This window comes from Carassius gibelio, chromosome B16 (assembly GCF_023724105.1).
Source record: "Carassius gibelio isolate Cgi1373 ecotype wild population from Czech Republic chromosome B16, carGib1.2-hapl.c, whole genome shotgun sequence".
Lineage (NCBI taxonomy): Eukaryota > Metazoa > Chordata > Actinopteri > Cypriniformes > Cyprinidae > Carassius > Carassius gibelio.
In genome coordinates, this window is record NC_068411.1 from 927,353 (window position 1) to 940,660 (window position 13,308).

The 13,308-nt window shown below is 36.9% G+C and overlaps 1 protein-coding gene across 1 annotated transcript; it reads right to left on the reverse strand.

Moving 5' to 3' along the window:
• Positions 1-4,186: 4,186 nt before the first annotated feature.
• LOC127974693 (uncharacterized) lies at positions 4,187-11,162 on the reverse strand. The gene is made up of 7 exons (XM_052578150.1): positions 10,929-11,162; positions 10,416-10,474; positions 7,850-8,064; positions 6,634-7,640; positions 6,473-6,542; positions 6,126-6,300; positions 4,187-4,747 (listed from the first exon to the last, which is right to left on the reverse strand). The coding sequence occupies exons 3-7, from the start codon at positions 8,049-8,051 to the stop codon at positions 4,582-4,584; spliced, it is 1,620 nt and encodes a 539-aa protein (XP_052434110.1). The 5' UTR covers positions 8,052-8,064; positions 10,416-10,474; positions 10,929-11,162; the 3' UTR covers positions 4,187-4,581.
• Positions 11,163-13,308: the final 2,146 nt, after the last annotated feature.

Genomic DNA, 13,308 nt, shown 5'->3' on the forward strand with positions numbered 1-13,308 from the left:
TAGATAACAGTTGAGTGATGGGATCAGCATAATATTATACACAGACCTCTAAAGTCACGAGTGTGAAGTGAATGAATGTAAACTTTATGAGTAAAAAGAGCATAAATCAAACACCATTGCTGTTACTCTCTCTGCATCTCTCAGAAATTTGAGCTTTGCAAGAGTAATATCACCTATAATCAGTAACGTCACTCCCTATACGCAGAGTATGCAGTCTGTGTAGGGCACCAACTCCCAGAGGGTGCACCATCCCAGTAAAAGAAAAAAAACCTTCCGCCATTCTCCCATCCGAGCTCGCGACCGCTCACACCTCATTTTTGCGGCTGAATGTTCACAATTGATGGATGGAAATCTATGCCCGGGTAAAGGACATCAGCAATCCGGCACAGAGAAAGGAAAACTAAAGAAAGAAAAAAAAATGGCATAAAGTTGGCTTGACGTTGGACGTTCGAGAGTCTCAAATTTAGGGACATCTCTAAAGTTACATGCGATATTGGTATACACTTTTCTAACGTCAGTAGCATATGAGTAGAATGACTTACAGTCAGGGATGTAGTGGAGGCTAAACGCACATAAACGCCGTTTACGCACCTCCCAAAATTCAGAAATAGCGTTTACCCACCTCCAAAGTGCGTTTATCCACCTCTAAATAGCCTACAGTTCCTATGCCATTTTAAATTAAGCGTATGTCATTTTAGTTTCATATTGTTCATTATTAGTTTCATAGGTTGTTTGTTAAAGATGAATTCTTTCATTCAACTTGTCAGTGTTGACCAATTGCTTGCGGTGTTGCCAGTAGTGGTGGGAAGTTCGGATCATTTTACTGACTCTGATCTTTGAGTCTCGTTCAGGAGAAAGAACTAATCTTTTCTCTTCCCGTCCCTATGGGACTGACAGGAAGAATTAAAGACTCGGACCTCACCTGTCGATTCAGAACCCATATGTTGTGCAATGCGCATGCGCAGTCATCACAAAATGAACGAATCACTCTCTGAGACAAATCGGTAGTCCTGAGTCATATTAAAGTTTCGTTCAAAATGAACGACACGTAACAGACTGCATCAACATATAAAAATGGATATCAGGCAATTAATAATAATAATAATAATATTAATAATAATAATAATAATAATAACGTTCGTTATTTTTAATAGAAATCATCACTCATTCAGCAGCCATTCATCTCATCTCCGGTTTATTTGTGTTCGTATACATAAAATGCGCACATTTGAAGAGATAATAAGTTTATGACATGTTTGTAAAATATTTCGTCATACAGAATAACATTTATATTGATTTTACACTGATTTATATGATCTGCAGAGCTAAAACAGCTAAAACAGCAAACAATATCATTAGTTTGTAAAGCTGTCAATCATCTCACGTGAACCACGTGACCAAAAGGATGTCCTTCTGCAATGAAGCTGTCTGTGTCATTGCAGTCTGTGTCATTGATAAAATATATGAAAGACAAAAGTAAAAAAAAAAAAAAATTGATTCCAGCTTATTAAATGTGACAGTCAACTGAATATCTTTGAGTTGTGGACAAAACGAGACATTTGAGGACCATTCCAGGGCATTTGGAGAAAACACTGATCCACATTTTTCTGACATATTATAGACCAAACAACTAACAGATTAATTGAGAAAATATTCAACAGATTAATCAACTATGAAAATAATCCCAAATCCCTACTCATTACGAACAAGTGCATTGCATTGGAACCCCCGGATATAAGCCTCCCTCTCTATTCCTCTTTAAAAAAAATAGTTCTCTCTGTTTTGTCATTTAGTAAACTTTATAGATTTCAACCTTATTATTCCTTCTTGAGTCTCTTTAACAAGAACTTAGATTAATGTATGAATTGAATAGTGACTATGTGACCTTTATGAGGGAATAACCAGTGATACCCTTGGTAGTAATATCAAATGATAGCCTATAGCGATGTCATCAGGATACACATACACCGGTAGGCAGTGGCCCACCTTACTGTGACCACGATGTGGTCACCCAGAATTTATAGTTTACTCACCTCTTTTTTTACCACTACACCTCTGCTTACAGTCATAAAAACAACTGTAATTGTTCATCTAGGTGTCAGCTTTAATGCACAATTGAACTGAATGTTTGATTTTTATTAAAATAAACTTTAAGGCATATGTAAATTATGCTACTTTTTCAAATGGGCTCAAACGCAAATTTGAAGCTCACTAGCATTTGAGGAGAAAGACTTGCAGTCATAAAACAATTGTAATGTGTTCATTTAGGTGTCAGCTACAATGCACACCTTTAATATATACAATACAATGCACACCTTTAATATATATATCCACATTTTTAATATATATAATACAGATCAAAAGTTTGGACACACCTTCTCATTCAAAGAGTATTCTTTATTTATATGACTATGAAAATTGTAGAGTCAGACTGAAGGCATCAAGGGCTATTTGACCTAGAAGGAGAGTGATGGGGTGCTGTGCCAGATGACCTGCCTCCACAGTCATCGGACCTGAACCCAATCGAGATGGTTTAGGGGTTTAGGTGTGTTAAATAAAAGAGACATACACAATATGCAGAGTGGTGGTACGCTAGGACTGGAATTAAGAACCACTGATCTAGACGATCCCATTACAAAAAGAATTGATTGGAAAAATCTGAATAGTGACATAAAAAAATATACCTTATTTATTTATTTATTGTTTTATTTATTTATTTATTTATTTTTATGTTATCCTGTGGCAGAAACAAGCTTGCATAAAGTCTTCAACAAGTGTAAGGAAATTAAAGCCAAATGCCAAGGTTAGTGATTATTGCCTTATGTTTGCAAAAAGCCAAGCTATTATTGCTGCTCAAGCAATGCGATGTGTATGATCCATGCATAATTTGCTTAATATATTACGGTAGTGCAATACATTTTCAACTTTCTATAATTAGTTCAGTTGTTTCATTATTGTAAATTGAGGTATTTGGAAAAAGAGTGGTAAGATTAAATATTCCAACTGCAAGCAGGAATGCTAATCTAATTATTGAAGCAGTACATTTTATCTTACTTTGCATTTGCAGTTCAAGAGCAAAGCAGATGTGCTGTGAAAATAATTTTCTTTGGTGTAACTGCAGACATTTTCTCTTTCTTTGGTATGCAATTTCCATTTCAAAGATGATAACCTATTATCACTTTATTCAAGGGAAACATCCTAACAGCTAGAAGGTGAACTGAATTATTCATACATTTTCTCACTTCCATTCTGTGGGATAGCCTCATTCTGTTTATGCACTTTGAAGAGGTTAATGCAAACATGACCAGATTCTTGTAAATTGGCTTGTAGAGGAGGCTGTTAGAATAGTGCCTGGGGACGGATAGTGATAACAGCTGATATCTCACAAGTACAGCCTATTTGTTTGTGTCAAGGTATATGTATTTGTTTAAAGTGTGTATGTGTCTCAGCAAATGCATTTATATTTTTGTATAGCATCATGTACTACTGCAGGCTGAAAGTGTATTTTTCAATTGTATCTGAATTTAACAGAAGCTTTACAGTTTATCTTCATCTGTATCTCATTTTGACCCCAAATTAAAAAGCCTTCAGAGTCAAAAGGTTAATAGGCAAATAAAGAAGTATATATATATATATATATATATATATATATATATATATATATATATATTTTTTTTTTTTTTATATATATATATATATAAAACTTTGGTTAATAGCACAAGACCAACAAAAGTGTTTGCAATGTGGGTTTGCAATGTTTGGTTACTAGTAATTGGCATGAACAAGCAGATAATAAGTGTGCAAAACATACATCATCAGCAATCTCACTTAATGCTGAGCTGATTAGCACATTTAGTAAAAGGGTTGTGCTTGAGAAACTATAGTGTACACTGTAAAAAAAAATCCTGTTAATTTACAGTAAACAGCTGGCAGCTAAATTTTCCGGCTTTGAGCTGTAATTTTACAGTGCATGTACTGTAATATGGAATGACAGTTTATTACTGTAAAATATATTACAGTACTGAACTGTAAAAAAAAAATATTATGTACAGTGTAATACTGTAATTTATTGGTTAGTATTATACAGTTTTTTATGTATTAGGTTATATTAAAAATGTTTGTTATTTATGATTTAAAATTTGTATTCTAAAAAGAAAATTTCTTAAACACAAAAGATGGCCTTAAAACTTTGGACTTTATTAAAGCCAATATATAAAATACATTAACATTGTTTCCACTTAACAAATATGTGGACATTAAAATAATGGACAAAATACAATTCTCTGAAAATGCTTTTTTCTGCAATGTACATGCACACTGAAGAGCAGCATACTGAAATCCTGTGAATTTAAATATGTTGTTGCAAAAAGTGCTGTCACTTCAGATTTCACACAAGAATTCAACAGCAGAACACTGCACTGACTTTGCATCAACACTCAATCGCAGAATACTGCACTGACTTCAACTGAACACTCAAATGCAGAACAATGTACTGACTTTGCATTAACACTCAACTGCAAAGCACAGCAGCGACTTCAGCTCTGAAACAGGATGTTGAACATTAGCTGTACTGGCTTTGTATTACTGCACAAAACCCCACTCAAAGTCCAAAAGATTTTTTATCAGGTTGGCTACGTGGACATTCACAGTTGCAGTCTTTTTATGGACAAGTTTCCCCGTCTTTTTGGAGATCACCTTCACCTGGCTGGCCTTTGTCCCTCTCTCTGGATTCAAACCAATGAATCGCCTAAAAAGCAACGTAGAAATAACATATATTAGGCTTGGTAAGTCATGATGAATTTTATATAAGACTATTCGAAGAGGTTTACTCATGATAATAACCTCTGTGTATGTTCATTATGAAAGAATGATCTCATTTCAGAGTCCTGACTGACACCTGTGACGGATGTAAAAAGCCACCTCGGAATCAAATGAAACTGACATATTTTTTCTCAACTGTAATGTAACTACTAATTTAATATCTTTATTATTTTACATTAAGTGCACACAACATGTGCATGAACTAACTGCATGATTTGTATTTTGGACATTTCTGCCATATGAGTGTAACAATGTGTATTGATAAAGCACTACATAAATAAAAGAGACTTGTATTAAATATGGATAATATATTTTTTCCAAACATAATATGTATGAGAACAAACATTAAATTATGGGGGTGCATGGTTTATGTTATTGACAGTTCTCTGCTTTCTGTTAAATCATTGCACAATTTATATTAAAGGGCTAATTCACTTTGAAATTAAATTTTGATATGTTTTAGCTTACCCCAAGGGCATCCAAGATGTAGGTGTCTTTGTTTCCACAGTAGTTTCAATTTGGATGTTTTTAGGTCCAGACGTTCTTGTCTGTCAGTCATATAATGCATGCCTATGGTCCCCTCATAAAAGAAAATACACAGATTCAAAGTAAACAGTCCAAATTAAACAATTCCACATCGTAAGTACACATTGATGACCTAAGACATGAAACGAGCGGTTTGTGTGAGAAAACCAACAGTATTTATATAGTTTTTTACCTCTTGAAAAACATCATATCCATGTTGAGGGCATGAGCTTCTTGGTGTGTGAGCGCGTTCAGCTTATCCGGGATGTTTTAAACAAGAAATGTTTTTTAAAAAAATATATGTTTAGGGATGTTTAAAAAGAAAAGAATTGCGTATGCTCGTTCGAGAGGCACATACAGCCAGGAGTCGCGCTGGCGCATCAACAAGCCAGTACGCGCTCACACACCAAGAAGCTCGTTCACTGCAACATGGACATTATGTTTTTCAAGAGGTAAAAAATGATATAAATACTGTTGGTTTTCTCACACAAACCGCTCGTTTCGTGTCTTAATTCATAAATGTGTACTTACGGTTTAATTTGAATCTGTGTATTTTCTTTTATGAGGGGACCATAGGCATGTATTATATGACTGACAGACAAGAACGGTTGGACCTAAAAACATCAAAATTGAAACTACTGCGGAAACAAAGACACCTACATCTTGGATCCCCTTGGGGTAAAACACATCAACATTTAATTTCAAAGTGAACTAGCCATTTAAATGACAAGCTCTTAACAGATCTGGGAAATAAGGCACAATACCAAAATAATATTTACCTTTGTACAAACTCCAGGGTCCTTGAAGCTTCTTCTTGGTACTGTAGATTAAAGATGTAGTAAGTAGAGAAAACTGCAGCTAGCCCTGTGATGAAGCTTTGGTCAACACCTTCACAGATTACATGATTTTCGATGGTGATCATCCATCCTCCAATTGTGGCTTCATCACCGGCAACTGATAAAGACAACAAATTGCAGCTAAAACAGTGTCTAATATGGTCATCAGTACTTTATTCATTGTAAATTAAATACATTTTCTGCAGATCAGAAGTTGTCATGACCTGGGATGGCTAAAACAATGTTGATGAGGTAGACTGATGTGAGAACCTTGCTTATCTGACACTTACACAGCAGTATCAGTCGTGGAGAGGCGGGGATGGTCAGGGTGCTCTCAACATCTGCTGCCGTGGCAGATATCTGCAGAACACAGACAATTGTATAAAAGTTATAAATGACAGAATAACAAACCCACTAATAGCAAGTATTATGTAAATGTAAACAAACATACATCAGCACGGAGTATTAGTCCCTCTATCCCTTCATCGAAGTAGGCCATCAGCAGCTGTATTAGAGTCAACTCTCCATCTTCATCCTGGGTGACGATAGACTGCACATCTTTGTTCTTTGATTTGGTCTGCAGGTACTTCCTGATTCCCTGTCCACATTCCTTAATGGATAGGTCCAAGACACTTAACACGTTAATGTCAGTTAGTAACTCGAAGTGAATGAAGATACCTCTTTGTGTAAAAAGGTAAGGCCACTGGATTCTCATATCTTCGATGGACGGTGATGGAGACTGATTTATGTGTCTACGCTGAAGACAGAATGTTGTTTTCATAAGGTTAATCACTTCCCCCTTCTCACCACTGCGAATACCTTCTTGTCTATAAATGGTCTCCAACTGTTGCCTCTTCTGCTCCAGTGTTTCATATGTTTCTTCTGGTGGCAGTTCAGGGTTAAATTGTGTGCATCCATAAGAATCACTTGGCCTCTGATGCAGTTGTCCAGGCACTTTTGAAGTTCGGAGTCTGTTCTTTGTCCCTGCACGGTTCATGTTCTCAATTCTTGTTTTTAATTGACAAAGCAGTGAAGTACATCCACTACCAATGATGACACCGCTTGGTGTCATATCTGCAAAACTGTTGGGGAAATGCTTAACAATGTTGCGGCAGATGATGAGACATTCATTGCGTGTGGGGTTATTCTCACATTTCCTGATTTCATCAGCTAGGATACGTATCATCTGGCGTCGCTTGTCAGGAGCAGGGCGCTTGCTGTTGGCAATAGCTGACTGCACTTCCACAGGCATTTTATCCCAAGGAATCTCAAAATTTTCATACCACTTACTGGATATGTTGGGTGATTGGCTTGCCTTGCTTTTAGTACAAGGTGTTGATGCTCGTGAAGAGCTTGAGCTTAAAGATGTGCAAGGCTGTGGACTGGAGAGTGAAGAAATACTTGTATCTGTTGACTCATCTGGCAATATTTGGAGATCAAGTGTGACTTTTGTAGTTTCTGAAACACATACAATTAAAATACAATTTTTTAAAAGCAAATCCAATTTCTTACCAAGATGTAGGTTAATTTTTTTTTCTTTCAATATAACAATGAAAACTGAATGATAGAAAATCAATGGTTAGCATCCCTTTGACAATAAAAAGCATATACATGTAAAACAAAACAATCAATAATAATAATTATTACAAATAGAAACAAAACCTTACCAAGTTTGAATGCCTCCAAAAGTTTCCTTTGCTGTATAATAGTCAGGACATCTTTGAGATCTTCCTGTTGTACATATACAAGGTCTTCTATAGATTCCACACCTGAGCGTTCAAGTGAAGTGATGACATGTTCTCGAATCTCCTCAGTCAGACTGGGCAAAGCCCTGAGGATGATAGCCTTTATCTCGTTATGGATTGACATGTAGGAAAGGAATCTAAAATGTGGGGACAGAGTGGTGAAGAGTTACCAAAGACATGCCACAAACTGAATATTTAGGCAGTGGGTAATAATCAAGAAGCTCTGATTGACTGACACAGTAATAGGCCTCCTGCATTGGTGTAGTACAATAACTGTTACTGTAAGGTTGACGAACAGCCTGGTATACCTCAGTGATAAAATACACAGCTGAATTGTTATGAATGATAGCCTTTTTGATTTGTCCTACTATAAGTCCGTCCTCATTATGGCCTATCACCACAAACATGTTGCTCTTATAAGTTGTCCCTTTTACAGTCACACTATGACTAATAAGTGTATGAAGAGGATCAAAGTTCAGATGACCAACTGACTGTATTATCTTGGCATTGTAGTCTCCAGCAATGAATTCAGTTCCCTTCTCTACTACTACAGAGGGTAGGAACAGTGACCCAGTACTCAGAAAAGATTGTAAAAGTTGATGTCTTTCAGCAAGAGTTTTGCAGAGGTTTTTGAAGTTATGAAGCTTCCTTGCACATTGTTTGAAATAAGTATGCTTACTTTCAAACCTTAATGTGCATAAACGGATGAGTGGCCCAAACTGAATGATAAGTTCTGGATAATGATTTAGGTAGTGATGCTTAGGCTTAAGTGGATGTTCCCCAAAACTCTGTGTTCTGGTATGCAAATATTCATCTATCAGAACTCGTAAATAGGCTACCTGACCTGTGGAAATTGCTGGTGCACAAACAAGCTCTACAATTTCTCTCAGCTGTAAGATAAGTTGCCATGCTACACTATCTTCAGGACATTTTATTTTATCACCAATTAACACTGGCAACATTCGCAGGAAACACCAATTTTGAACTGCATGTCCGGAGAGTTTTCCAGCCCCTGGGTTCACCTCAGAAGGTTTGTTGTTAGCATCATTGCCTAGATATTTAAATTGATTTATGCGCCGATTCAACTGAACATAAGTAAAGTTTTTCTCTTTTGACACAAGGTGGTTGAGGTATAACACCAAATCAGTTGAGACAATGCCCTCAAAAAGGTCATGACCAAGGCAAGGAGGTAATCCGGGCTGACATACATGAAAATATGTGAGCTCATTGAAGATGGAGTCAAATTTAACACCACCACAGTCACGTGATTCCACGTTACAACTCAGATCCTCAACATGTTTCTGAAATGACTGTGGTGTGCGGTCAGGGCCCTTGGCCAGAGGGTCTGCCAGAAATGCTTCCCGATTAATCTCACAATACCTGCAAAAATATGAGCTTCTGCTAAAATTTTCAGTGAAGCCCCCAATACTGTGTGAACCCAAATTGTCACCTGAAATTGCATAAAGGGTTCCTTTGCAGAGCTGGCCCTCTGGCAGTATTACTCCATTTGTCTCAAAATCCTTTAAATCTTTCACAAGAGAGCCAAACACTAGATTCTGTCCAAAATGCTTATAGTCTTGTTCTCGACATAACAGTACAAGTTGCATCTGATCAAGACTCAATCTGTTGTGTGGTAAAATGTTTGCAAGTGTCAGATACATGGCTAAAATCTTGTGCTTTTTCCTCCCTGACCCTAGGGGGTTTACTACTTCAAAGGCATCCTGATAAAGGATTATGCCAATTGAAGATGTTGTGTGCTTGAGTAGCAAGTTCTTTTTAATGTTTGTGCCATCCCACAAATCCTGAAAAATATTATCAGTCTGGACTCTAGTTTGTATTTGCTGTAGCTGGTCTCTCACTGACTCTGAGGACAAAAGGGACACAATCGTGTTTTTCACAGGAATATATTGCACAAAACATTCGTTGCCCGACTCATTTTTACCAAGACAAATGGATTCGGGCTCTACATAACTAAAGTTATTTTTGAAAAATGTTTTTCTCTTATGGTCAGATTTAAGTGCATGAGTATTACAAGCCCTGTGGAGATCCTCACTTTTCATGGTATCAATCACAGTGTTTATGTCATCTTTAGTTAGTCCAAGCAATGTCAATTTATCCACAAGTTTGGAAATTAGATGTGACTGATTTATGTCATGTATTTCCTGATAGTGTTCAATGATGGTTTGAATAGTAGAAGATGGAAGGAGCAATTTAGATTGAAGTTTCAGATAAAACAAGGCCAAATGTCTTATAAATTCTCCTTCATCTTCCTTTTCAGGGAACACATCCATTTCTTCAGGACAAAAATCGTCAGTTTGCATATCACAACTTGTATTATTACCATCACTAGTACTGGCAGGATTTGCAACTGAGTCAAGTAGACTTTCATTAGAACAATGTTTATGCTTTCTTGAGACATGTGATGTGAATGTAGACTTGACAGTAAATTTTTGGTTACATTTTCTGAATGGGCATGTAACAGTCTTACCTTCAGTAATGTGGTTTTTCAGGTGTAAGATTAAACCCCGGATATCCTCACACTTCGAGCTACAAAAGTCAACGTGACACGTTAAATCATCAGTTTTATGCAGTTTAGTCTTATTCTTTCCAAATTTATGACCATATGTGTGACACTTAAAGGCTGAAAATTTTGAAAAAACTCTTGTGCACTGAGGGAAACCGCACTTAAACGTTGCATTAGGCAAAAAACTATGCATCCGCATGTGCCTGACATGCGTAAAGGAATTGCTGCAGGTTTTATTGCAAATATTGCAGATTAACATTTTATAATGCAGTCAGCAAATATCAACGGCAAAATAACCATGCTAGTTTAACACAAGCCCTCTTTGAGCTAAAATAAACTAAACTTACGTCGAATGCAAACGTAGCTAACATGTTGCTAATTCAGTACATAATACTCAGAAAAATCGATTTGTTATTAGCAAATAATATAATAAAGGTTAGTACAGTGTAACATTGAAAATGATAAAATTGCATTTACCTCAAGCAAGGAGGGAAAACCCCGTGCGGGAATGCCGTTTATCTCGACCAGTTCAGCTTCAGCCGTTCAGTTCAGTCGACTCGGGACAAACCTCAAAATTGTTGTGTTCTAAAACTCTTTATCCTTCGTTCTGCAATATTTACGTACACCAGGTGAAAAGATGAGGCTAGATTTGATGATCTTGCTCAGATTAGACCTGCAGGTTTCTCTTCTGAGGAGTTGTGAGCATTCGAAACAGCTTCGGACACGTGACTAGACTTAAAAAATACTGTTCTGTACCGTTGAATTAAACAGCAGTTTGCGATTAAAAGTTTTTTTTCCAAAAACGGTTTGCATTCACAGTATTCAACTGTATTTTTGAATAACAGTGCTTTACTGTTGGAAAATCCCTGTTTTTTTACAGTTTTTTTTTACAGTGTAACAGTAAAATTATCTTTAATGTCACAGCCTATTTACATGATTTATGTGACAGCAGTGTCAAGTAAAATTATGACAAATAGTATGATATTAAACTTAGTTTTTAACCAAAATATAATAACTAGAATATATATATATATATATATATATATATATATATATATTATTCTAGTTATTACATTTTGGTTAAAATCTAAGTTTTTTAAGAGATGAGTTTTCATTGAATCGATTGTAAAATCGATTTTCCATGTCTAAAAAAAAAGACGTTTCCTTTTTCAACGTCAAATAACAGACAAACGTATGTAGAGATAGCCACGGCTGCCATAACAAAAGAAAGACATCACTGCAGGCTTCAACATGGCTGCATTTATGATTTAGGCAATTAAAAAATCTCCAAGATTATTTTAAATAATGATTCAATCCATTTCAAACAATTGTTCAAAAAAAGAAACTTTAAATGAACATGATAACAGGTCATGTGTGTTTTTTTCTTATTGAACGTAACCAACATTTAGGCTAGGTGGCACTAGGCAGGCATAATGAAATGCGCAAAAAGGCTAGGGCCATTACAAATTTATTGGACAGGAAAACAAGTCAATCAACATTTTCGGGATCCAGAGCAGAGCGTTTTTTATTCACTATATGTCCAGCTGTTGAGAAGATGCACTCCGACCACACTGATGTCCCAGGGACACTCAGGTACAGCTGCGCAAGGTGGGTGTATTACTGCCAATTTTCAACCACAAAAGCCGGTCGCTGTCAGCTTGCAATGGTCCTTTTCATAATTCAGAATCTCCTGTCACTAGATGTGCGAATGAGGTGAATTTGCATCTACTGTGCCGAAAATGCGTCTTTACATTGACTTAACATTGAAATCATTCATGCCCAGACGCTCTATTCGCTTTTGGTTTGAACGCAGCATAAGAGGGCACTTTCGACGTCACTGGGTCTTATAGGTGCATAAAATTACTGGTATTTTCTGTTTAGCTTTCGTAATGCATACTTTCGGAATTCTTTTCTTTTTCTGCTTGTTTGTGAGTTTTGTTACATCTATATTTTTAATTGTTTAATTCTTTTAAAATGAATAGTGTATGTATTTGGTTAAAATCGATTCCCTATTATCATGTTTGAAACTTTTTGGTTGGTCCAATCGATTGTGCAATCGATTTTCGAACTAAAAGTGACAGCCCTAATGCCTACTGTGAAATTTCCACATCAAACGTGATGTGCTAACATGGATGCAGCTGAAGCCGCCGGGTTTACTTCAGGGAATTTTTTTTTTAAAGAAGCTTCCCAATGGAAACCTCGGCAAGACATATGTCTGTTTCACACATACTCCGTCTGCAGTGTGTATGCAGTCCGTGTGCATTACGTATGTGGTGCTGAAGCAGCACGGACTCATATTCATTGTTTCACACAGGACGCGTTTGCGATCGAACGATAGCAAGGTGGTGTGACTTTGAAACATCACCCTTCCAAGACACACTGAAGGATCTGTCAGAGAGGTAAAACTTAACCCACAGGAGTGCAGTTCCAGAGATGCCCATCTTTCTGAGGGTGGACAGGAGAATGTGGTGATTAACAGTGTCAAAAGCAGCAGACAGGTCCAGTAAGATGAGTACAGAGGATTTTGAAGCTGTTCTTGCTAGTCGCAGGGCTTCAGTAACCGAGAGGAGAGCAGTCTCAGTTGAGTGGCCACTTTTGAAGCCAGATTGGTTGCTGTCCAGGAGGCTGTTCTGTACAAGGAACATAGAAAGCTGGCTGAACACAGCTCACTGAAGTGTCTTTGCAATGAATGGAAGAAGGGATACCGGTCTGTAGTTTTCAACAAGCACTGGATTTAGAGATGGTTTCTTGAGCAGTGGGCTTACCCAAGCCTGCTTGAATGCTGAGGGAAAAGTTCCAATGTGAAGAGAGGAGTTGATAATGTGAGTAAGCAAAGGTATAACTGAAGAAGAGATCG